This window comes from Glycine max, chromosome 13 (genome assembly GCF_000004515.6).
Source record: "Glycine max cultivar Williams 82 chromosome 13, Glycine_max_v4.0, whole genome shotgun sequence".
Taxonomy (NCBI): domain Eukaryota; kingdom Viridiplantae; phylum Streptophyta; class Magnoliopsida; order Fabales; family Fabaceae; genus Glycine; species Glycine max.
In genome coordinates this window covers 29,876,095-29,902,649 of record NC_038249.2, presented here as the reverse complement: position 1 = coordinate 29,902,649, position 26,555 = coordinate 29,876,095, and the positions used below count along the sequence as shown (strand labels likewise).

Here is a 26,555-nt window from a genome sequence, read left to right as displayed (position 1 = left end):
ATGAATATGAAGGTGTCAAGGTAGAACTGCATGCAGCATGCATAGATGTAATGATGAATATGAAGGGTGTACGTTGATCAAGGTGACTAATTTAATCTTATACTAGTGTCTTGATCGTATCAAATTACCGCTCCAATTTGTAAACAATTGGTTTGAATTCAAATTATAAATCATATTCACTATAGTATTTGACCATGTAATACTATTTATTTCCGAACCACGAGCCAAAACAATCCAAATGAAAAGAATAAAATAAAAGTAAAAATAATAAATCTTTATTGACTGCAACATGGATGATGTGTGAGGATTCACCAAAAAAATGTGTGCACAATATATTCCAATAAAAAACGTTGTTAATTGGCACTGTAGGCATTTGTAAAAATCTTAAACCACTTGTTGGCATTTGTTATAAAAAAAACCAAAAACTTGAACGTGCCCTACAAATATTAAATGATTTTCTTCAACTTGAACCACAGGTTGATGCTATAAAAGCTATCACAAGGTGAGCTAAATTCTCATCCAATTGCTAGTGGTAAACTGTTATTCGTATATACTCTAGCTCCATTAATGTCTCAACGGGTGGACATGCAAATGAACCCCTTCGCAGGGAGAGAGGTTTGGCATACTCCTCTTATGTCTATCTATTTCAAGAATTTTGGTGCCCAGGTATTGCTATTGAAGGTGTAAAAACTTTTCAAAAATACTTCCAAGCACAAGACAATGATGTTTTTGTCTAACTTTCCAAAAACAGGCACTACATGGTTGATAGTCCTTACCTTTGCCATTTTCAACCGCAAACACTTATCCAATATTGAGAACCATCCATTACTTACTTCCAATCCCCATAAACTTGTGCCTTCCCTTGAGTTTAAGATCTTTTGTGATGATATTCATGACCCAGTTCTACACCTATCCAACATGACTGAGCCAAGACTTTTTAGTACTCAAATTCCATTCACTTCATTACCCAAGTCAATAATAGAGTCTAATGGCAAGATAGTTAATTTATATTTGTCGAAATCCATTTGACACTTTTATTTCGGTATGGATTTACTTTAATAAAATTAAGCAAGTGTCTTCACCTGCACTAAAACTGGAGGAAGCTTTCGAAATGTATTGCAATGGGATAGTTTGCTTTGGTCCTAGGTGGAGTCATATTTTAGGTAATTGGAAGGAGAGCTTAGCTAGACCAAACAAAGTTCTATTCTTAAAGTATGAGAATCTTAAGGAACATGTCGATTTTCATGTGAAAAACATTGCAAAGTTTTTGGATTATCCTTTCACTCAAGAGGAAGAAAATAATGGAGTGACTGAAAGCACAATCAAGCTGTGTAGCTTTGAGAAAATGAAGGATTTGGATGTGAACATATCTGGAAAATTAGACAAAATCATTGACAACAAGTTCTTTTTTCGGAAGGCTGAAATAGGGGATTGGGTAAATTACTTTCTCCATCTATGATAGAAAAATTATCCAAAATCATTGAAGAGAAATTAAGTGGATCGGATTTATCACTTAAAATGTATTCTTAAAACTTCCAAGTAATAAGTGGCTACACAAGAGAAACCAAGCACATGTAGCTGTATTTGTGGTACAAATGTTATTGTGACTTACCTTTGTTGTCGCCATGCAAAATCAGTTGTATGGAAAATGTGTGTTAAACTTTCAAGTAATTAAAGGCTTTTTCCTTTGGGTCTTGATCTGTTGATTTAAATGATTTTACCTCTTCTTGTAAGATTTTATTTTTCAAGTTTAGTACAATGGCTACTCAAAAACCCTACACACAGATCAATATTGCACACACCTGCTTCACTTTGATATATAATTGTATATAAGATTAATTTACAGGTGGAGCTGACATACTTCTGCCTAATAGAAATTCATCATATATATCGTAAAATATATTATCTGAATTTAGATTTTTTTTCTCTTTTATGATTATTATGTCAGGTCTATAAATTGAAGTTTCAGAGATAAGAAAAACCACACAGCCTATAAAGATAGCCATCATCCTAAGTAAGAGGAGTTCATTTGGAGAGGGTTTCTCAAGTTTGCCCAAAAAACTTGATATGTTGTGTTTTTTCACTATTTCTATTTATGATGTTTTTGTGCATTTGTTTTACCCTTTTGAACTCATCATTAAGCCTAAAAAGGATTTTTTTAATTTTATTTTGTTAACAAAGTTTTCCGGCCTAGTCACTAGTCAAACTAGTATTGAAGCCTGAAGAAGCTGACGATGAATTAATATGTGATCCTTGTTTCGAAAGTTTTCTTAGCTAGCAATGTAGAAGTCAAGCCACATGTCTTGGAATTAAGACTTTTGAGTTGTTCAATTTAAGCTTCTTGAGTAAATGGAGTGGTGTTTATTGGCAGATCAATATCCCATTGTCTTTTTTTTTTATTTTTATTTTTATATGGCAATGCTAATTGAGTACGGGGATCAATTTCCTTTTTATTTGGGATGTTTGAGAACTGATAACACAATGAAAATAGTTTTTCTTTTGTATTAAAAACTAGGATCTTACTAATTAGTGTTCTTAAGATATTAGTTAATTAATGAATTAAAAGAAAAAATATTTATTGTGAAAATTATAGAAGAGTGTAAAAAAAGTTATGGACAACATAATTTTAAACATCTCAATAAAAAATCTTCTCCTTTTAATTCCTTAATCAATATCTTACCGATTAACATTTGCTTAAAAACTAGCACAAGATAAAAATATGTTTATGTTTCATATTGGAAACGCACACCCAAATAAAAAACAGAAACACATTTGTCGTGTTTTGAGATTAATGATAACATGTTTATGTAAAGAGTATTTATAAAAATATAAAAATTAAAAGTAGGGGTATATTTAGCAATAAAAGGGAGGCCGTTAACAAAGTCCAAGTACTTTCATGTACTTGGTTTTTGTATCAAAAGGAGGTGGGAATGGGTGCTTATTCATATTGATACATAAATCTTGTACTTGGTACTAGGTAAGCTCTTTAGTCTTGCTATTATGCTATACCATCTGTACTAATATGATATATTGTAGTTCACACACACAAAAAAAAAAAAAAAAAAAAAAAAAATATATATATATATATATATATATATATATATATATATATATATATATATATATATATATATATATATATATATACTCTGCTTGCTTGGATGGTGGTCTCGGAATTGGTTATTGTAATCCTAGGGGATTTATATCTAAGAATTGTCCATAGACATGAAAATGCATCACGTGCAAATTAAAGATTTTTCTGCTCAAAATTTCATTTAAAGTTAGTTTTTAGGTTAAGTCCAAATTCATATTTTAAAAAAATTCAAGCCATGCATGACTTTGGTGTCCTGATGAGTTTGAACTTGACAACTTTGTAGATCTTTTGTTTTGGTCATATCAAATGATATTGCTGGATGTAAAGCCACTTTGTTAAAGGTCTATGGTGTGAATGTTTCAATCTTTTGCTATCATGCATAATTTACCTTATTTTGTTTTTTAATTTTGGTGTTTCGCTTAGCATTTCTTATGCTTTATCCACTAGAGCTCTTAATTCAATAAAACTTTAACTTATAAAATAAGTATTTTTTAAAAAATTTAAATAGTAGTAAAATTTTAAAAAATTATAAAAATTAAAACTATATAAAATTCTCAAAACATTATTGGGACCGGCAAACATATAAAAAGAAGGAAAAATCTCTCTTACGATTATGAGCAAAGATATGATTTACCAACTACGAATCTCTAGCAAATAAAGAAAAATTTCGTGGCTCTTAATTCAAATCTACATATAATTTAATTGTGGTGAATTGTCCATGAATTAGTAACTAAATTTGAATTGGTAATTGTCTTCTAAAAAAAATGGAGTTGGTTGTCAACATGTGCTCAACTTTTTCGGAGGGTCTAACTTGCCTTCTCTACTTTTGTTCTCGACAACTGACACACCTAATATGTACCTTTCCGGTCTGCTAAAGCCTCCCTACTATATAGAAGATTTATAAATTGTAGAAATTAAATCACCTTCTAACTAATCCCAAATAATTGATATAAATTAGATTAAAATACATTTTTTGTTCTTCTATTTTTTTATATTATTTTTTTTAATTGAAACATTTCATTCTCATTTTTTAAAAAAATTGTAATTGTGATTTTGATTTTTTATTTTTTAATTAAAATATTTTATCTCTCTTATTTTAAAAAAATCAGCAATTTTAATTTTTACGACCAATTTTAAAATTTTATTTTTGTATTCTGCAGATTTTAATGTCTATTAATCATCTACATGACAAATGTTTTTATTAAAAATCATTTAATTTACTAACAAGCTTAATTTATTAAAAAAATTAAAATTTTAGTATGAAATTGAAAAAAAAATACTAAAATCATAAATTTTTCAAAAATGGAAATAAAGTTTTTCAATTAAGAAATAAAAGGACTAAAATTATAAATGTTTTAAAAATAAAAATAAAATATTTAAATTAAAAAATAAGAGAACTACAGAAAATAAAATAAGAGGACAAAAATATATTTTATCCTATAAATTAAGTTTTGAACCTTTGATGATCGGCTTACCTAATTATAATATGAGAAGTTTAAAACAAGTTAATTTGAATTACATGCATCCAATCAAATTATATCAACTTTAAATCAATTAAATAGAAATTAACTTAAATGAAATAAATTTGTTGTTTTGCAATGACATGACATGCAACAGATATGTTTGATTCAACTCTATCCACAACTTCTCAATGCAGACTATGTCCATTTTAATGTTCTTTTATGTTCATCGATTTATCCCACCCACACCCAAATCTGATCTTTACCATCTTTTTGGACTTGTGCCCCCACCAATGTCCACCAGAGTGTTGCCAGAAATGATTTGTGGTTTGTTGTGATATTGCTAACTGAGATCTTTTAAAGTTGTAATCAATATCAATATACGTACATACTAAAGCAAAACATTACCATTATTTTTTTAAACACCACGGACTATGATTTTCACTTAATCTGTAGTACTTCCAAATTATGAAACATATTAGCAAAAGAATTAAAATAAATATAGATAATCATACAACTTAAATACAACTTGCGATCCTGTTGATTCCAAATAATAATTACCGAGGTAGCCATATTGTCTAAGACTTACACCTCCTTATTCTAAGAAATAAAAGCCACAAAAACATTTTTGTGCCACATTTTGATTTATTCACTAGCATATGGTTATTTATTAGCTACTTATTATATATAATAACCATCTCAAGATGATCATTGACTAGCTACTACTATTGAAGTCGTACACTCTAAATGATAGACCCGATCTACTTAACTTTTCTTCTATGATTTTGGATAGTTTTTCAACCATTGAAGGGGAGAAATAATTTACCCAATCTCCTATTTCTGCCTTTCGAAAGAAGTACTTATTCTCAACAATCCTGCCTTTTCCCATTGTTCCAGATTTATTTACCTTTAATTCCTTCATCTTCTCAAAGCTACATAATTTGATTATATTTTCAATCACTTCACTATTTTCTTCCTCTTTAGTGAAAGGACAACCCAAGAACTCAGCTATTTTCTTCACATTAAAATGAACATTTTCTTTAAGGTCCTCATACTTCAAGAACAAAACTTTCTTCGGCCTAGCAATGCTCTCTTTCCAATAATCTAGTATATGGTTCCAAGATGGACCAAAGCCAATTATCCCTTCACAGTATCTTTCAAAAGCTTCCTCTAGAGGTAATGTAGGCAAAAACTTTGGCATAATTTTGTTGACAAAAACCCAAGTAGAAACAAAGGTGTCAAATAGATTCCTACAAATATAAATGATCTTACAGTCAGTCTCTTTAATTGATTTGGCCAATGAAGTGAATGGAACATGAGTCCCAAAAATTCTTGGCTCGGGCATTTTGGATAGGTCATGAGTTTGGCCATTAATTTCATCATAAATGACAAATTCAAATGGAGGCACAAGTTCATGGGGATTGAAAATAAGTAATGGGTGGTTCTCTAAGGAAGGAAAATACTGGCGATGGAGAATAGCAAAGGTAAGGGCTTTCAACCAAGTGGTGCCCGATTTTGGAACACTAGCAATAACAACATCATTGTCCTTAGCTTGGAATTGGTTTTGAAAAGTGTTTATGGCTTGGATTTCAGTTGATGAGTACCAAAAGCCTTGGAATAAATAGAGATACGGTGTTATCCAACCCTTCTCTCTAGGAAGAGATAGAATTAACTCCTTACAATCTTGGCTTAATTTGTTTTCTTCACTTGCTTCTTGCTCATGATCCATTTTTTTGTTCGTGAAATCTGCGAGATTTGTTGGAGGCATTAGAAGTGGTAAATGTAGCTTGTTATATAATAGTGGTTGGCGTGCTGATTAATGGTAGTATCAAGTAGGAAAGAATCTTACTAATATATTAATGCTTTATTGGTTCTATAGAAAATTTTTATTTTTAGTTTTAGTTTTTAAACAAAAAAATTAATTAATATTAATTCCTAATATTTTTCATTTGTCAATGTTTTTAGTTCTTAACGTCAAAAGTTGCTAAGTGATGATATGGTCTTAATTTTATTATTTTTTAATTATATTTTATGAAAATTAATTTCTAGTAGTAAAAAACCGTCACAAAATCCTTGTGCAAAGTATTTGAAATTTAGTATGTTTCCCTTACTCCATTTCTTATCAACGAGATTCACACATATCCAATTATTAAAATTCACCACAAGTCAAAACTTTAAGCACAACAACAACAACCACCGATTGAAAAAATTCTAAAGATTAAAAACGAAAAATGAATTTAAAGATTTGCTGCTGAAAGGTGTGAATATCTGGCTCAGGTATAGAAACAATTGTGACTCCTTCCTTCTCTTCAAGAAATACGCAGAAGCCCAACAGAAGCAAGAAATGACGCTAAGGTATGTTTCGGCGAAGTGCTTCTTCACCAGTGCCAACCTTATCCGTAAACCCAATCCTCCCATTCGAACCCTTTAGCGTGTGTGCATTCTACGCAAGTTCTTGATGCTGGGATTTGAAATGATTGGGCTCCTTGATCCTAATTTTCTTTTTATTTAAATATCGTACTGTTAGTTTGTGATGTTGATGGTGGGATTTTTGTTCTGATTTCATGTTTGGTGATAGCGTTGCTGGGATTTGCAGAGCCTTTGCGAATTCGGGAGAGGATGAGAAAACATTTCTGGCGGCTTTTAGCCCCCAGAAATTGTTTAATATTTTGTTTGGTGGGTTTTAGCAGTTATAAATTTCAACGGTCTGAAAATATAATTTAAAACAATAAAATTAATTTCAAATCATCACTTAACGATTAACGGCAGGGACCAAAAGCATTGATTGATGAAAGTATCAAAGATTACAATTGGTCAATTTTTAGACTAAAAGTGGAAAAAAAATTAAGAAATAAAAATATAGTTAATTCAAGAAATTGTTTATAAATGAAAATATTTTTTATTGAAATTCTTAATATTTAATGTTATATTATTACTATATTCTCTAACTATGATTATAATAGAAATATTTATTAATTTTTAACTATACCATAAGGGTTTAATTTTAACAAAAAAAAAACTATACCAAGAGGCAATTTATATAAAAAATAATGTTTTATAAACATGTGAGAGTTGCCAAAATAGAGTTATATTGACAATGACACGATGAACACAAGCAACAGCCACAAAAAAAAAAGTTTGCATTTCTTTCGTAGGATTTTTCAGTTGACTTTAATAAGAATGCATCAGTAGTGTAATTTTTTACAGTGACATCTTAGATTAATATGAGATATTTTTTTATAATAATTATTTTAAAATAATGATTAGGATTTTTTTTCTATAAATTTTAGTTGTTAATTGCTAATTTTTTTAGGAATTGAAGGAGCTACCTTTCTTTTATTTATTCTATTATCACTCAATCAATCTTATAATTCTCATTAGAATTATTTGTAAATAGTTATAAAACTATTTATAATAACACTGCATTAACACAAAACTCTTTTAATATTAGGGAAATTTTTTTTGAATTAGATAAAATTATTATAAATAATAAAATTATCTTTCTAAATATTTATTAATATAATTACATAATCAAGACTCAAATTCCTAATATCACTAAGTAAGTGAGAACAACCTCACCTCAATTAATCCATATACTCCCTTATACATATTGGTTATTATTGTGGAAATTAATTTTCTTAATTTCTAAATATATATAATATACTTTAAAATATAGAAAATTACATAAATTTCTTAAAGATTTAAATCTAATTAGGTCATTTATAGCTTCCCTCGTCTCATTTTATTTGTCGTTTAAGGTAATATATACATATCTATTGTACTAACTTTCATGATAAAATAATTTTATTTGATTAAAATACTCTTATTAACTATATTGTACAATAATATATAGTTTCGGTAAAAAAAAAAAAAGAAGACAATTATAGCTATATATCTACTAGTGGAATTATTTCTCGAGGGTCCAGGTATTATTGATTTTTTTTTTCCTCTTCATATTCTATTCTAAAGTGACAAATAATCTGAGAAAATTATTCTAAAAGTAACCAACAAGATTAGACATATTAACTTTGTTTTGATTTTTCCCAGGTATACAATCTAGGTTATAATAAGGTTGAATATTAAACGGTCCTCTTACATTAAAACTGCTTCAATTCAATTACATTTTTTCTATTTAGGAAGGATTATTCTGTTATGATAAATCAAATTTAATTATAGGGTTAATGCAATAATATAAAATTTTATTATATTACTGATAGGATATATATATATATATATATATATATATATATATGATAATTTTTAACCTATCTAATCAATTTATATTTGATAAAATATATTATCAGAATATATGCTAAGATATTCTATCAATATTCTTAGCTTAGATAATCGATTTATATTTGATAGAATATGTTATCAGAATAAAATATTTTATCATTATTCTTAGTCTAATTTTATACTTATAATTCTATATATATATAAGCTAATATCTTAAAAGGTAAAATTAAACCTAACTAAATTTCAAAAGTTAGCTCTAAGGGTGAGTAAAAGAATTATAAGTATAAGATTAGGCTAAGAATAATTATAGAATATCTTATCATATATTCTGATAATATATTCTATTAAATATAAATTAATTAGTTAGGTTAAGAATTATCATAAAAATATGATTTATTTAATGGAAAAAATTGTTCAATTTGTTATAGTTACAAAAATTTTCTTGAGTTTGTAACAATCATGAATCTCATGTAGGATTATTCTTTGATTTAATAAATTGATGAGACATTAATAGTGTCGTGACCCACGATTAAAAAAAGTATCTTTTGATAAATTCAACTTTTCAGTGAAGAAAAGTTTTTTTTGGCTATATAGCCAAGCAAATTGGTTTACGCGAGAAGCCAACTACATGCGACCTTTTACTAATTGAAAGTTTGTCATCAAAAGAAAGAAAAAGAAAAAAAAAATGGGAGAGGAGTGTTAAAAAGGACAAAGGATTCTTTGATATCGACGTGGTGATGCATTATCATTGCTACATTTATTGGTATATAAACTATTTTTTTCTTGAATAATACTTTTATGTTCTTTTAAAAAATTACATTTTTGGAGAATATTGTTTAAAATAGTCCACTATATATTTCCTTAAAGTTAATTTTAAAGAATAACTTTTATCTTATACAAACACAAAATCTTATTTTGGAGGAAGAAAAGTTTGTCAACTTGTCATCAGCCGTTAGACTTGATTTTAGCAAATTAATTAAATTTTTTTGTGAAAAAATAATAATAATTTTAATATTAGAAATTCAAAAATGTCATAAATATTTTTTAATAATTTTTTCATTTAAATTAGTTAAAATCAATTATATCAATTTTTCATTTGTGTCAATTGTTGTTGGGAATTATATCAATTTTAACTAACATTATGTTGGTTTGAATAAAATGGACTTAAATCATTTAAGTGTAATCTTATTAGAAATGGTAATGAGTATGATCTAAATAGGATATTATAAAAATCCTAAAACGTCAGGGTCAAGTTTTTATATTTAAAATTTAATTTAATGTAATGTGTCAAATTTCATTTTTTCTCAATAATGAAATTATTTATCAAAATTTTTTAATTAATTTTTTTAAATCTAAAATTTCTCTATCAACATATTAAAAGACGATTTTGTTTAATGTAGTTGCCCATACATCCAACAATAATAACAAGTACAAATATCGTCAATAATATTTTAGTAACAATACATGCATTTGAAAATAATATATATTTTAATATTTTTAGTGGAATGTGAATTATTTTTTATATTTAATTTATATACAATGTGAAAAACATTTTTACAAATACAACTAGTAAAAAAAGTCACACAAAAAATACAACTAATAAAATTTGATTATTTTTATTACATCATTCTATTTATTAATATAATGCGACTGCATACTAAATTCATATTGATGAATATATAAGTGAGTATTTTTCATATAATAAAAACTAATTATTTTATTACATTATTCTATTCGTTAATCATGCAATGGTAAAGTAAATTCGTATTCAATAAATATGTAAAAATATTTTATACTAACTAGGCATATAAATTCATTTTTTCTTTCATATTTCCTCCAATTAAAATCTTTTTTTTTAAACAGCACATTCTATCATGTTTCATTTTAGTAACTAGTCTGAAATATTTAATAGAAGACCGACAAAGAGCAAAAATACACATTATGATAATAGGAGGATCCAATTTGTATAATTAGAACTTAAAGGTTTAAAATTGAACAATTATAATACTTGGGGAACAAATGTAATTAACTTTTTTATATAGATTTAAATATGATTTTCGTTCTTTATCATTTTTCATCTTTCTATCTTTTATTTCCCATGAATGATCCCTCACATTTTCAAAAGTTTAATTTTTTATTATCATCAACATCCACTTCAAAAACATTAATTTGCTAACATTAGCATGTGCGACGTCATCAGGGACATGCCAACAATAATGTCATGTTATCATTTCAGAAAAATGGACTAAAAATGGAAAGAATTATAAAGACTTAAAAGAAGAATTTACAAGAAAAAAAAAGAGCTAAAAGTAGTGATATATTTGTAAGTACAAAGAAATATTTAAAACTTAAATATAATGTATAGATTTGGTTTAAATTAATATAGGGTAAAAAAATTAAATAACAAGAAAAAAAATCAATGGGATAATGGTAGAAAGACATCTTTAGTTTCATTTTAATGCATTGTTGATTGATTAGGTGAGTAATGGGGCATAGTCTTTGACTATTGCTTATGATAAAATTCTCAATGCTTAAGTGCTTTTTTAATTTTTTTAGAGTTGGGGCATAGTCCTTGACTTTTGCTTATGATAATCTGATTATTTTGAGGTTCTTTTTAGTTTTTTTTTTAATTCTTCTTTTATCAATTATATACATGTTTGGTGCTTGATTACCATTTGTATGATCCTAGATGCCTAAGGATGAATGTGAACTTATAGTGCATTGAAATCATAAGTGAGCTTAGGCTTTAATATATGACAATATGCTAGGTGGATAAAACATATTAGTAAAAAGCATAAAGGATTATAGACATTATAAGACAATAAATGTAATTCAATTATACACATCTTTATTTCTTGAGAAAGAACAAATATTACCTTTGATTAATTTACTATTAAAAGAAAATTAGAAAAAAAAAACCTTGAATTATTTGATTAATTGAATAAGAGTCTTGTTGTGAAATCCTTTTTTTTAATCTAATTCTTGATATTATTTCTTTTGTTTTAATTTACTTTTCCTTTTTATTTGATTCTCAATATTTTTTCTTTCTGATCAAATAAAATATCTCAATATTCTATCTTTTTGAATCATTATAAATTGATAATCATAAAACACAACTCCTATGGATTCCATATTTTATTATTTGACGATAGTTATACACTTGTGATTTTCTCCTATCATGTACTTGTGATCATGCATATTGTTTTGATTATTATCTGCATGACTTTTCTAGTTAAGTTTATTGATAAGGTAATTTTACCTCAATTCATCAATACATTTGTTCAGTACTCAATTAAAAGTTAAAAATTACAATGATAACTTCGTGAACAATATCTTTGTCACCTGAAAGTCTTCAAATATTAATATTTTAAAAAAATTATTACTCCATCACCGAATTGAGAAAAAAGTAAATCCCAAAAGTATAATTCAAAGTAAAAATAATTTAATAAAATTATAATAATAATATTGATTATATTAATTATGTATTATACAATATAAGTAAACGCATGCCAACTTCCAACATCATCAGTTTTTTTTTTAATCCAAAACCATGAGAAAAACATAATATCTTGAAGTATACCCTGGAGGTTAACTGATCTTGCTTGAATACACAGATTTTGGGTCTTCTAAAATTTATATGAAAATGTTAATGGCCAATTAAATAAATTTAGTTATTCTTAAAAAGTTATAATTTCTAAGATTTATAATTTCTAAGATTTATAATTCTCATAAGTGATCATTTCGAGCATGAATTTTTTTCTCTACGCCTTAGATTTAAAAGAAAGGTTTCAAAGATGTTGGGCAAATAATAGGTTTCCGTAATGCTTTTTTAGAACACTAAAAGAATTAGTTATTTATGATTACAAAATCTTGGAATACTATCATCAATAATTTAGAAAGAAACATAGAACATAGAACAAAATGAACGTACTAGTACAAAATACACATTAGTTCATGCCAAAAACTTTATTCAGAAAATTTTCAAGGTCATTTTATCTTTTTGTCTTTAATTGAAATAAGATTTCTTTTAAGAAAAATTTAAAAGTATATTTTCTTCCTTTGTTATTACTTTTAAATAAATTAAACTTTTGTTACTCTTTTTTCTTTGTTTTTTTATATATAGAAAAGTACAATCTACGTGTCTCACTCATTAAAGATGTGGATCTGAGTCCGATCGTGAGGAAGTGTCGGTACTTCCCCATGCTGGCCACGCATATATAGTTCCCTGTCACGTGCTCTTAACTATTTAATTACGTGTATGGTACTTTGAACTGATTATTACCTGGGTGCTGAAAAAAAATATTTTTCATATAAATTCTCTAATTTTTCTACTTTTTTCTCATTCTGATCAGCAGATAGAGACATTTTTCCAGCTATTTAAAAACATTATTTTTTTTATTTCTCTTGTTTTAATTTTTTTCTTAATTTTCTTCTTCTTTTTATTAATTTGTTTCTTTTTTCTTGTTTTTTCCCTCGATATTTCACGTTGAATCCAAATAAATATTATACAGGATCGCTAAGGTATTATCCAAGGTAGGTTGTTCAAAATAAATAAAGGCAAGAAGCAGCCTAACAAGAAAAAAAAAAGTAAAACATAAGAAAATTGTTAATAAAAAATGGTTATATGTTAGAGATCCGTAGTTCATAGTTGGTAAGGCATATCTTTGCATATCGTCGGGAGAGATTCTTTATTAATTTAATATGTTTCAGTCTTACTAAGAATGGTGGATATTTATATACTATATTTTTTAATAATAATTTCAATTATCATTTTACGTATAACGTGATATGCCTCTAAACATGCCATATTATACATATCAGAGTAATTATTGATCATTTTATATATCTAAATGAATGTTATATTATTACTAAGCTAATGGAAAAAAAAAAAAACTGTGTCTGCATTTGACAAAAGAGAAAGATGTACGTGAGAGATTATTAGTTATTATTTATATAGTTAAAAGATTAATATACGTGGTAAAAAAAAAAGATAAATATGTTAGAGATGTGATTGACTAAAAAAAAATAATTAAAATATAGTGATGGGTACGTGCTGAATAACAGTTAAAGGATAAATTCCTTAAAAAAACAAAAGTGGAAACCAAATGTGTGTCCCCTCTATTATATATATGTACGGACAATGCAGGGATTATGTTTTTTTAAAATTATAAAATTATACACACAAATATGTATAAAACTATACAAGAAGTATATATATATATATATATATATATATATATATATATATATATATATATATAATGTTTTATACTCTTTTATTACTTGTAGCTCTCCAATTTTCTTTTTCTTTCCATCTCTTTGTTCTTTACTAACGACTATAATTTTATTACATTTCATACTTTCTTTCTCTCCTCTTTCTAACTCTTTTATTTTTCTTATAATCTTTCCAACTATTTTATCACTAAAGATAAATACATCTCTCAAAATCTATACAACCATCATTTTTCATATTTTTGTAAGATCTCTCCATTTTTTCTAAATATTTCATAATAAAAATTAAAGAAAAATTATTTCATTTGTGATTTTTTAAAACAGGAAATGTATTGTTCTTATTACTCATATTAAAAATTAAAATTTACTTAAACAAGATATTAGGATTGGAGTTGCTTACTTGAATTTTAAAATTGAATTTATTTCCTCTATTACATTATAGTCTTGTATTTTTTTACTTAATTTATATAATTGTGTTTTTCATGATTTGTAGCTAATATATATCTTTTAGTTATTAATCAAATTGAATATATTAATTTTAAATTATAATTTAATTTTAATTTTTATATTCGCCTCTTAAAAAAGGTTTAGTTCTTCCTTAGTCGATGATGATGATTTCTTTTAATTTTTCACAATGAAATAATTTGTGCGCTCGAAACAGAAAGAAAGCTTTGAGTCGTCCATCGCTTTCATCCGGTGTTTGATCTGTCGGTAGCATGATTCCTGCATGTGTTATATTATGTGTACCAAATAATTATCATATTCTCATAAAAAAATATCGCATTCTTTACTTCTACTTGTAACACAAATATAGTGCTATAAATAACATATCTTTGTGATCAAAATTCTCATGCCAATCAGTACTAGAGATCGACCATTAGCACTCTAATGGCTCCAACAAATGTCACATGCTTCAGAGAAGAAAATGAATCCGAGAAAGGGGAGGAAATAACAATAGAAGAAGACAAGCTAAGTCAAGAATGTAAGGAGTTGATACTCTCTCTTCCTAGGGAGAGAGGTTGGAGAACACGTTATATATATCTATTTCAAGGATTTTGGTGCCAGCCATTGGAAATCCAAGCAATAATCACTTTTCAGAAGCACTTCCAAGCTAAAGACAGTGATGTTATTGTGGCCACAATTCCAAAATCAGGTACCACTTGGCTGAAAGCTCTCACCTTTGCCATTGTCAATCGCCATACTCATAGTATCACTACATCAATGTCATCACATCCTTTGCTTACTTCTAATCCTCATGAACTTGTGCCTTTCATAGAATACACCGTTTATGGTAATGCCCCTAGCCATGTTCCAAACCTATCCAACATGACTGAGCCAAGACTTTTTGGTACACATATTCCATTCCATGCATTGGCCAAGTCAATCAAGGAGTCCAATAGTAGAATAATTTATATATGTAGGAACCCACTTGACACTTTTGTGTCTACTTGGATTTTCCTCAACAAAATTAAGCCAGAACATTTACCTGAATTTGAACTAGGGGAAGCTTTTGAAAAGTATTGCAAAGGAATAATAGGGTTTGGTCCAACTTGGGACCAAATGTTGGGTTATTGGAAGGAGAGTATAGCTAGGCCTAGTAAGGTTTTGTTCTTGAAGTACGAGGATCTTAAAAAAGATGTCAATTTTCATGTGAAAAGAATAGCGGAGTTCTTAGGATGGCCTTTCACTTCGGAGGAAGAAGGTGATGGGACTATTGAGAGCATAATCAAGCTATGCAGCTTCGAGAAGATGAAGGAATTGGAGGCAAATAAATCTGGAACATTTGCTAGGAACTTTGAGAGAAAGTACTTGTTCCGAAAGGCTGAAATGGGAGATTGGGTGAACTACCTTTCCCCTGAAATGGGTGAAAAGTTATCGCAAATTATGGAAGAAAAGTTAAGTGGGTCAGGCTTGTCATTTTAAGTGTCTCCTTATTTTTGTTGATCGATCACTAGCTAGTGATCATCATCTACATCAAGTGTCTAAATAAGAATCGTGCATATATGCAGGTCATGATGTGGCCTACAAGTGCATGTTCGTTGTGATTTTCCCTTTTCCCGTTTGGATGATTTTTCCTACTAGTGCATTGAAGGTCTCAGTAAAGTTATTTCTATCATGCGTGTTTTGTGTTTAATTAATTAAGTGACTCATTTGCTTGTTTTGTGGTATTATATTATATTATGACAGATAAACTTTGGTTCTTGTATTTTGGATATCCTTGGTGTCGGGGTGTATGAAGATTAAGGTTTGGTGTAAGATTAAAAGTATCGGTCGCGGTAACGTTGTATGTGATTTTGTCGTGTTTGTTAATATATGGTAAATTATAGACATATGCCGTCAATGTGATTCTAATTGTAGCTGCATTGTAGTCATAGGTGATTTCAAGGTCCGGCTACCTGGCAATTGCCCTCTGGCCCAAATTCATTTAGTAAAAAAAAAAAAACTGTTCAAGATCGCCGCATCCGTACGTATATATCTAAAACTAAAAGGACTGGACCCCAAATGCCATGCACAACAACACGTATTCACCAATGTGTCCACCTTGCCGCTCAAATCGCTCATAACCTCATCCCACGAGTCCAATGCGAACCAACCCTAAATAAATAACTAAAATAAGACCCGTATTCTTTTCAACCACCCCAATTTTGTTCAACAATTCAACACACGTCACTCTGCATGCCCATCCTGTGGCCAAATTTTCATGCAAGTTAACCAAAGTCGCTTTTTCTCTTCTGTAACTATATATATATATATATATATATATATATATATATATATATATATATATATATATATATATATATATATCTCTAATCTCAGTGGAGAAGCTTGAACGAAAAATTTAGGAGGGGATCGGATCGACCAAAAATAAGATTAGAATAAAAAAAATTCATAGATTTTCTATTCTATAGTTTCATGTAAATTTTCTAGCATTTTTTTTCATTTTTTGTAAAAAAGAATCATAAAATAACTTATCATGCAATAAGTTTCTATTAATTAAGCTACTCGATCCTTTATAACAAAATCAGACAAATCTTATAAAAAAGTTTAATATGACAAGCTAGCAAAGTACCAAAAGAAGGAAAACAAGAGAATAAATAATTAATTTCATATCTAAAGTATTATCCCCTTCTCAAATAATTACTAGATTAAACTCTAAGTATTAAAAATCATACCAAATTAAATAGTCCTTAAATATTGATAAATCTTTCAAAGTAATAATTCGTAAATGATAATAAAATACATCAACGTGAGAACTAATTAAATTAATGAATTTTCATTATTATTGATTATGTGAATTGTTTAATTTTTATATTTTATTCTTTTATTAAATATGTATTTCACTGAATATATCTATACTTATATAATATCTATGCACACTATTATATACATGCAAGGCCGTGAAAGTTCTAATGAATTGACATACTAAATTGTTCTAATAAGCATTCACTCATCACTCACAAACAATAATGAATCAATCACACACCCATGCTTCGTACGATAATATCTGCAGATATTATAGCATGGGTATGATGTGTCGCTAATAGCAAGTCCTGAAGCAACGGCAAAAATGTCTCTGTTGAGGCCTGACCCAAAAGGATATTTGGCAAACCAATTTGTTATAGGGATTAGTTTGTTCATTACAATATAATATTTTACATTTGTTTTATATATCATGTAAGGACAAATTCTGTTATTTTGTTTTCCTGTTATTTTTTGTCTCCCTTTTGCGGCACCCAACAGATATACCTTTTCTTGCAAGAAGAAAGAAGTCCCAGCAGGATCATGAAATCTAATTTGACCAGTTAAATCTGTCCAATTGAAATTCACTAGTTTAGTTAGACTGATTTTACTATTAAATTATTTATGTATGTGATTCGAGATTATTCCGCCATACTCTCATTTTGAGAAAATTCGGCAATCCAACTCAATTTTACAGACACATACGGAACTATGCATGTAAAAAAAAAAAATTAATCACCTCTGTCATGTTATTTTGATGTCTTATTGTTATTAATTATTATGATGTTATTTTGATGTTTTATTGTTATTAATTATTATTTTATATTTTATAATATGAATTAATTTTTCTTAATCAAATAATATATATATATATATATATATATATATATATATATATATATTATAATAATTTGATCGGGTGTGTTCTGGAAAATAAAATATTTCATCAATTTTAAAATTGAGAAGTTAAACATTAAATAATTACTAATTGATGGTAATAATGACTAGATATATTTTTGTAAGTTTTTTTATATATATTATATCTACTTATTATTGAGATAGTTTGAGTCAAATTTTATTAAAATTGAATAATTATAAGAAAATAATTAAATAATTTATATTTTATTATATTTTAAAATATTTATATTACATTAATTTTAATTTATATGAAAGAGATAACAAATGATTTTAGAATAATATGAAATTTTACATATATGATCCAGCATGTGAGAGGAGCTTTCAATTCAATTGTTAGCTTTAATTATCAACTTAAAAAAATGATAGAATAGTTTTCAAAATTACACCGATACAAAATAATATAAAATTAACTTTGTATGTTGTTATTATAATAAAATTAAGATTAATTAATATAAAATTAGTTACTAGTGTTGTTTTATTGTAATATTCAAAGTAATAATTACAATAAAATTAGTTGAGTGTTTATTGTTATTATGATAAAAATTAAGATTATTATCATTTAATATAAAAAGTAATTTCAATTTTATGTCTAGTAATTTTTTAAAAATTATTACTTATTCAAACAATTATAAAAGAAGTAAAAAAAAATAATAATTCCTGCCCCTTTACATGATGTCGGGATCTAATGGTAGTAAGTTTGGACAGATAAAAGAATTATTTTGATATTTTTTTAAATATAAAGAACTCAAATGAATTTCTTAAAAAATAAAAGATAAAATTAAAATAAAATAAATAAAATGAAAATTCAAATAGATCTTTTAAACTAATTTCTTCCCTGAAGTAGCTTCATGTCAAAGACCTCATTAGACACCTTCATCTCTTTATATGAGTTTTAGAGCAAGCATAAGAAAACCCGTTTTCCACACTATTCGCGAAAACGTCGTCGTCTGCCACAAACCCGTCCACGTCGCCGCCACAAAGTGATGAGAGGTTTCTGTTTGAGTTCGACGAAGAAATCCCTCACTTCCCAGAGGTCTCAACGGTTTCAAGTGTCAAGAGTATTTTGGAAATTATGGAAATTGCTTCTAAGATGTACGGTCCTTCTTCTAATGTTGGTTCATTTCTGAAGACTTGCAAAATTTTGGGATATTATTCCACATGATGCTATTATGGCACATTGCCAATGGGCACCGAGAAAGGTTCTTGATGTTGTTTCTCATGATATTTGGCTCAAGCATCCATGGTTGGATGTAAATGGCTGTAATCCTTATAACATAGATAAGCGGAAAGACTTGAATCCACAAAATTCTGTCCAGCTATATAGGGATGTAATTGCCATTAGTGACAAGCAATTTGCACAAGTTGAGTGGGCCACTGTTTATATTGCAATTGCTTATATAGACCAATTTGACTAGGATGGTGATGGAACGATTGAGAATGAAGGCTTCCCTGGTCAAACTTATTACACATGGTCTGTGTCTGATGTTAGTGCATATAGTGGTGAACTGTGGGTCAGCATTTCTGGAAGTTGCATCATTGAAACAGGACGATGCCTTTCTCTGGAACCATCAGTCGTTCTAATCATGGACAAAATAGCTGAGCCATCAGATATATTGGTGTCACTCGATGAGTTTTCAACTCTTTGTACTAGAATATCAGATGACTCTCGATTTGCTTGCAAAGTTGGTGATGTGCTGGTTGAACCAAGCACTCGTTGGCAGAATATGTTAAAGGGATCTTCTCTGTACCAAAAGTTTCTCAATTCGGTCTTTATAATAATACTAGCTATGCATGGAATCCATTATGTTCTGGTATTATGTGGAAGTTCTACAAATTTCCTGTATTTTTACTCACAGGGGGTGACCCAAATACTCTTCAAGAGTTTGTAACAGAATGAGGACAAAAAGAAAATGTATACTTCTAATGTGGCTGAGTTTGATCTGGTGATGCAGCTTGTGAAACCTGGAGCACATGATTCAGAGTCTTGTTTAAAAGCAGCAATTTGCCTTCCTTTAGGTGGATACAAATGCCAATGAATTAATACTGATAGGATTCATCAAGAAGAAATCTGGTGGGCAATGCAAATCCTCCTTACGGACTTGTTAAGTGGTGGAAGTTTCGGGTTTATGCCCATAGCGGAATGGGCAGTCTCAGATCTGTTTGGTCAACCTCTCTTCTCTCACTATATGATTGGTTCTAGGAGCCTGGTGCGGTGTATAAACTTGCCTTTGGACCAAAAGCATTTGTTGTTGTATCAGATCCCATAGTTGCCAGACATATTCTGTGAGAAAATGCATTTTCTTATGACAAGGGAGTACTTGCTGATATCCTAGAATCAATAATGGGCAAAGCACTTATACCAGTAGACCTTGATACTTGGAAGCAAAGGAGAAGAGTCATTGCTCCGGCTTTCCATAACTCATAATTGGAAGCTATGGTCAAAATATTCACAGCTTGTTCAGATAGAATGATATTGAAGTTTAATAAGCTTCTTGAAGGAAAAGGTTCTGATGGGCCTAACTCAATTGAATTGGATCTTGAGGCAGAGTTTTCTAGTTTAGCTCTGATATTATTCTGCTTGGTGTGCTCAACTCTGACTTTGGTTCTGTCACCAAAGAATCTCCAGTTATTAAGGCAATCTATGGCACTCTTTTTGAAGCTGAACATAGATCCACTTTCTACATTCCATATTGGCAAATTCCTTAAATTTAAAGGATGCAAGTCTTTTGCGTTTCCTGCAGGTTGATATGTCGGGAACTGATGTTGATGCATTTTCTCTATTTTTGGTAGAACTTGACATGCACTTAGATGTTGTTCATGGCCTTGATCATACATTAATGGAAAGGATCATTGGAAATTGGTTCTGTTGGAAAGGTCTCAGTGAAGGTGTTCAAATCTTTTTGTTCATACAGAAGGGAATTGTTCTACCGTAAATCAAACAGTGGTTGTCTTGAAAAGTGCACAGTTGTTCGTGGCCTTGATCATACATTAATTGAAAGGATCATTGGAAATTGGTTCTGTTGGAAAGGTCTCAGTGAAGGTGTTCAAATCTTTTTGTTCATACAGAAGGGAATTCTTCTACCGCAAATCAAACAGTGGTTGTCTTGAAACAGCAGTAAATACTGTGCACGTTTCTTTAATTGCCATGATCACAACCTTGAGGACAAGGTTGTTGTAGAAGGGTGGAATAAGGTTACAGCCCAAAAGAAATGTTATTAGTTTCTTTTATTAAAAATAGGAAATAGGTTCTAGAATGGGTTTCTTAGAAATTGTTAGGAATCTGGGTTGGCCTTTTGGCTTGCTTTTAGGTGTGTATGTAGCAGCTAGGTGTGAGTAACATGTGGCTTATATAAACCTATTGTATTGCTTTGAGGAGTAGAGAAGAACGAATTCAGAATTTAGTTTCTATTTCCTTTCCTCCTAATTTCTACGAAGTTCCCCCTTACTCGAAAAGGGCTATGTATCAGTACGACACCATTGAATTAATTTCTTGTTATATAATTTAGATCATAGATGACATGATTATAATGATTAATTTCATTGGGTGTTCAATATCATGAACTAGTGACTAATGAATGTAATGGGTGGCATTATGATGAATCAAGATTCCATTAGTTGCTACAGTGTAAAAATGTTCTTGCTAGATGTAACAAAAAAAAATGCTCTTGCTAGTAAAGGCACTGTCAGAATGCTCATTTGAGAGGAATGAAAGAAGTTTTGAGAAATCAGTGAAAGAATTTTTTTTATTTTTTTTTTCTGTTAGATATATTGAGATTAAAATCAACAATTAATATTACGATAAAATTACTTACATCAGATAACATTAAAAAAATATATTATTTTCCTTATTTTTTTTCTCTCTCACTAGCTTTTTCTTTCGGTTTGCAATCACCCCTCCCACTCCAACATCACCTTGTCAGCATCATCGCAAAACCCTTCGTCACAGCCTGAAAGACTGTCGCCGCTGTCAATGTAGAAGAACCACTCGCTCCCGGCATCCCCGTATCGAAACTAGACCACCTCGTTTTTAGATCTGATGGTGGTTCTTGTTGTTTTCTTTACCTTGGATCTGGTTATTTCTCTCAAACGCACATTTCTTAATAGCCACAAAACATAACCTTAGATCTGAAGAAGAAGAAAAACTCAGATCTGAAAAAGAAAAAAAACAAGCTCAGATTTGGAACACATCGCCATGCTCAAATCTGAAACAAAAATAAGAAACTCATTCAGATATTGAATGTGGCCTCAACATTTAGCACGTTCGTAGAGGAATTTTTCATCGTCGAGCTTAATGCGTGAAGGAAACCATCACGGTTGCCATGCCTGAGACGGTGACAAGGAAGAGGATGAGGACGCCATCATCGACATTCAAGATCTTGGGTTACGCACCCTGTATCTAAAATAATAACCTTATGGTACATGTCTGTATTATCAGCCTTCCATGCACCTATACCAAGGTAAACAACAGAAAAACCCAGAACCATAAGCTAGCCCAAAGATTAGGTACTTCCTGTGGAATTAGTGGGTAGGCACTGCGGTTTCATTTTGAACCAACATGATCCATCATTTCCTTTAAGAACAGCACCTTTGTGGCTTTGTGTGTAAATGAGTCATCAACCATTAATTTCTATTTATGTTGTTGTATGGTTGTTAATAAATCAGATCAATATTTTTACTTCTTTTCCTTTACCAAACATGTCACTTTTCTAGTTTTTTTAAGTCAATTTAATTGTCTTTCCAAATAGATAATTTTTTCAGAACAAGTATTAACATTAGAAAGAATGGATTAATATTAACCGGTAATTGGTTGAGGTGAAATATACTTTATTTCCCTTCTGTGATTTTGAGTCTTATACAAAACCTCCCCAACCATGAGTGAAATTTAAAATAAATTTATTTTTTTACTTTAAATATGTTGAATCTTTTTGCTAACATATGTAACTTTTTTTTTAATATATGAGGTCTATATTTATTTTATAAATACTGATAGCAAATATTTATTTGGTGATGTGTCTAAAACATAAATTTTAGTTGTTTTATCCTTTAAGTTGATCATGAACATTTATATAAGAAAAAAAATCTTATGATAATTAATTTCATCATAATATAGTTACTTTTGACTTAAATATGATTATTTCATTTAGAATATTTTTCTACTTCTAAATTAAAAAGGGCTTTTACTAATAGAGATTTTCTTTTATGAATATGTAAATACATGAGAAGTTGAAAAACAATATTTATACTAGAAAAAATGCATTTACTATATAAAGAAAACACAAAAGTCTAAGACGATGTAAGTATTAATAATTTTATGTGTCCATAGACACACAATAAATAACCCCATAAAAAGTTGCATTACTTAAGTTTTAAAGAGCGGTTGTTCTGATTGAATAATAAATTGTTATTCATTGGCAAATGGCAACTCTCAAGTTAGTTAATGTTGATTAAAAAAAATTGATTGGAAAGGTGCTAATGTGCTATGGTGGACACCAATGAAAAATTTAGCTACAAAACAAACTTTCACGTGGCATGCACATACAAGTACAACCTGCGTTACACATCACCATCAACTCAATGCATAGAAACTTCAGTTGTTCTAAAGACTTTTTGAGCTTTGAAGCCAACCCTATATGTAGCAATTAGTGAGTGATGATGAGTTCATCCTTTGCCTTTTGTCTTTCCATGGAATGCACAAAAACTAAAAAGTAGGAATATCCCTGCCTTACCCTCCAAGTAATTGTTGCTTAAATACATATGGTTGGTGGACTATATATTTACTTGAACCTGAACCAAAACAAAACCATTAATTCCATTTGTTTCCTTCATATGGCTAACAACATTCTTACCATGACAAACCTCAATTTCGAACTTGATTGCAAGAGAACTCATGATTCTTTGGGGAGTTTGAGTCAATTGATCACATCTCTGGCTTGTGTAACCCACCATGAAAGACAACAACTCAGGGAGACCTTTAAGGCAGTGAATGGAGAAGACTTGATAAGTCATCTTCAAAGATATGAAGATGCGTTTTATTCTCCTTCTTCTTCTTCTTCTTCTTCTTCTTCTTCTTCTTCTTCTTCTTCTTCTTCTTCTATGAACTGTTCTGCTATTTCCTTGTGGATGCTTGACACACATGACAGGGATGCTGTTGTGGCTAGAGAAGCTCTCCAACAAGATGAGACCAATTTCAAGGCTCTTGTGGAGATTTTTGTGGGTAGAAAATCAAGTCATGTTCTTCTCATCTCACAGGCCTACCAGAAAATGTTCAAAAGACACTTGGACCAAGATATTATCAATTTGGACCCTCCACACCCCTTTCAAAAGGTGAGAGATATATTATTAGGAATCACTCAATTGGTTTATGGGAATTGTCAATTATTTTGGTAAATTTATTTAAAGAAGAGGATTTTATATTTTGCAGATTATTGTGGCATTGGCTGCATCACACAAAGCTCATCAAGCAGATGTCAACCATCATATATCCAAGTGTGATGCTAGGAGGCTCTATGAGACTGGGGAGGGAAGCTTAGGAACTGTAATTGAAGCTGTTGTGTTAGAAATTTTAAGCAAGAGGAGCATTCCCCAACTGAAGCTAACATTTTTTAGTTATAAACACATTTATGGACATGACTACACAAAGGTATATCAATAAAAAGAATATGCTACTAGTCTTTTCCCCATCTTACCCTTTTTTGCGTTGTCATTATTTGAAGGATTTTGAATTTTATTGTGTGTCATTCTATGGACTGTGTTTCAGTCTATCAAGAGGGGGAAATACGGTCAATTTGGTAAAGCTTTAAAGGTGGTTGTGAAATGCATTTGTAATCCAGCACACTATTATGCAAAGGTAATCATTTTAGCTTCTTTTTTTTCCTTCACAGAACCAACTGGCATAGGGTAGGGTGCAGTTGTTTGTTCCTAACTTCTTGTTACAAATCTTAAAACAGTAAATATAGTTTAGGAAGAGATTTTATTTTTTAGGTGATTTGGAATGAAATCATTGTTTTAAAAGTTACAATTTGATTAATAATGGAAGATACTGTACTCAAGCATCAAAGGGGAAACAAGGGACAGAAGAGTTTTGGCACGAACATTGGTAAGCAGGGCTGAGATAGACATAGATGAAATTAGAAGGGTTTTCAAAGAAAAGTATGGGAAGGAACTTGCTGATGCTATATGTGAAGGCTTTCCATCTGGTGACTACTACAGAGACTTTCTTGTTGCCTTGGCTACAAGATCTAAGTAGACCCTGTTGCATCTGATCTTAACTTGTATTGCAACAAAATTTGTTGAGAATAGTATAATTCATATCAACTTTTTGAGTTTCTTTTGTGGGTAACATGAATTGAAAGAAGCTTGTTTAGCTTAATACTATTTTATTTGATTTAGTATCATCATAATTAATGTGTTAAGCTCTCTGATGGTATTCTTATAACTTAGATTTTTTAGATCATATTAATTTTGTTTAATAATATTTAAATCTTATCACTATTTCCAAAAGATTATTACGTGAGAATCAAAGTCACATCTTTTTATAAACTGAGTGTGTATTGTGAATTGAGTAGAGTTTTTGGCATGACAAGTCCAATGAGATCATTGTCTTGCGTCCCTCCAAGCTCTCAAATCATAATAATTGAGAATTTTAAAAGACAGTTAAAAGAAATATTTTTTAATCTTTAAAATTTTAATAAACATTAATTTGATATTAATGTTCATTTTGTTTAAACTTTAAAAAGAAGCAATTAAAAAAAGTGTTTTTATAAGGAAAAAAGATACTCACTTAAAAAAAGCAAAAAAAAATTATTTTACTATAAAATCACTTTTCTTTAGAAAAAAAGATTAAACAAACGCTTGTTTTAGTTCAAATATATCAGTATTTTACTTTTACTATAAATATCTCTTTCTCGTACCTTTCGATCTTTGTGGCATGCTTCTTTTATACTTCTTATCAATGCTCCTTAAAAGATGAATAAAATCAAGCCTGGAACGAACTTCTTATTCTTGAATGTAAACATATCTTCTAGAATCTTTTTCCTTTTCCATGACAGTAACTTCTTTATTATTTAGAAAAAAATAATTTAAAAAATTAAAATTATAAACTACTTTCAAAATTTTCTTTAACACCCCAAAAAAATAAAGCGTTAATAAACTTCTGTTTGGATGTGTTATTATTATTAAGTAGAAATCTAAAATTTAGAATTTTAAACCACTAAAATAATGAAATTCTTGGACTCGCATCCTTGAACCCTCTGGTTCGTCTCTCACAACCTCGAATTCTCTCTCTCCCTTTGGTTTCTTCCTAGGGTTGATTAGTGATGGCTGATTTGCTGTGTGGAACTAATGAACTGTGTTATTCTTGCCTATGCTTGCAT

The 26,555-nt window shown here is 29.2% G+C and overlaps 3 protein-coding genes, 1 long non-coding RNA gene and 1 pseudogene across 5 annotated transcripts; 3 read left to right on the top strand and 2 right to left on the bottom strand.

Moving 5' to 3' along the window:
- Positions 1–1,530, top strand: LOC100820027 (cytosolic sulfotransferase 15-like; annotated as a pseudogene).
- A 3,502-nt stretch (positions 1,531–5,032) lies between these two features.
- On the bottom strand, positions 5,033–6,333 carry LOC100809551 (cytosolic sulfotransferase 15). The gene has a single exon (XM_003542751.4). The coding sequence runs from the start codon at positions 6,320–6,322 to the stop codon at positions 5,270–5,272; it is 1,053 nt and encodes a 350-aa protein (XP_003542799.2). The 5' UTR covers positions 6,323–6,333; the 3' UTR covers positions 5,033–5,269.
- Positions 6,334–14,798: 8,465 nt separating this feature from the next.
- LOC100809003 (cytosolic sulfotransferase 15) lies at positions 14,799–16,352 on the top strand. Its single transcript, XM_003542750.5, has one exon. It carries the CDS (start codon positions 14,911–14,913, stop codon positions 15,943–15,945), a length of 1,035 nt encoding a protein of 344 aa, XP_003542798.1. The 5' UTR covers positions 14,799–14,910; the 3' UTR covers positions 15,946–16,352.
- Positions 16,353–21,898: 5,546 nt separating this feature from the next.
- Positions 21,899–22,846, bottom strand: LOC106795497 (uncharacterized). The gene is made up of 2 exons (XR_001384165.3): positions 22,434–22,846; positions 21,899–22,332 (listed from the first exon to the last, which is right to left on the bottom strand). It is a non-coding gene; the product is annotated as an uncharacterized lncRNA (long non-coding RNA).
- A 1,002-nt stretch (positions 22,847–23,848) lies between these two features.
- Positions 23,849–25,508, top strand: ANN14 (annexin A7-like). 2 transcript variants are annotated; one of them, NM_001254318.1, is made up of 5 exons: positions 23,907–24,397; positions 24,433–24,566; positions 24,605–24,823; positions 24,941–25,030; positions 25,220–25,447. In NM_001254318.1, exons 1-5 carry the CDS (start codon positions 23,938–23,940, stop codon positions 25,427–25,429), a joined length of 1,113 nt encoding a protein of 370 aa, NP_001241247.1. In that variant the 5' UTR covers positions 23,907–23,937; the 3' UTR covers positions 25,430–25,447. The 2 variants fall into 2 exon arrangements, with proteins under 2 accessions (XP_006593457.1, NP_001241247.1); XM_006593394.4 differs by having other exon boundaries at positions 23,849–24,507; positions 25,220–25,508.
- Positions 25,509–26,555: the final 1,047 nt, after the last annotated feature.

Excerpts from the sequence above, each read along its gene's own strand:
- LOC100809551 (XM_003542751.4), bottom strand. The coding sequence starts at position 6,322 with ATGCCTCCAACAAATCTCGCAGATTTCACGAACAAAAAAATGGATCAT.
- LOC100809003 (XM_003542750.5), top strand. The coding sequence starts at position 14,911 with ATGGCTCCAACAAATGTCACATGCTTCAGAGAAGAAAATGAATCCGAG.
- ANN14 (NM_001254318.1), top strand. The coding sequence starts at position 23,938 with ATGGTTGGTGGACTATATATTTACTTGAACCTGAACCAAAACAAAACC. Across the intron at positions 24,824-24,940 it reads ATGGACATGACTACACAAAG|TCTATCAAGAGGGGGAAATA; the intron begins GTATATCAATAA and ends ACTGTGTTTCAG. Across the intron at positions 25,031-25,219 it reads CAGCACACTATTATGCAAAG|ATACTGTACTCAAGCATCAA; the intron begins GTAATCATTTTA and ends TAATAATGGAAG.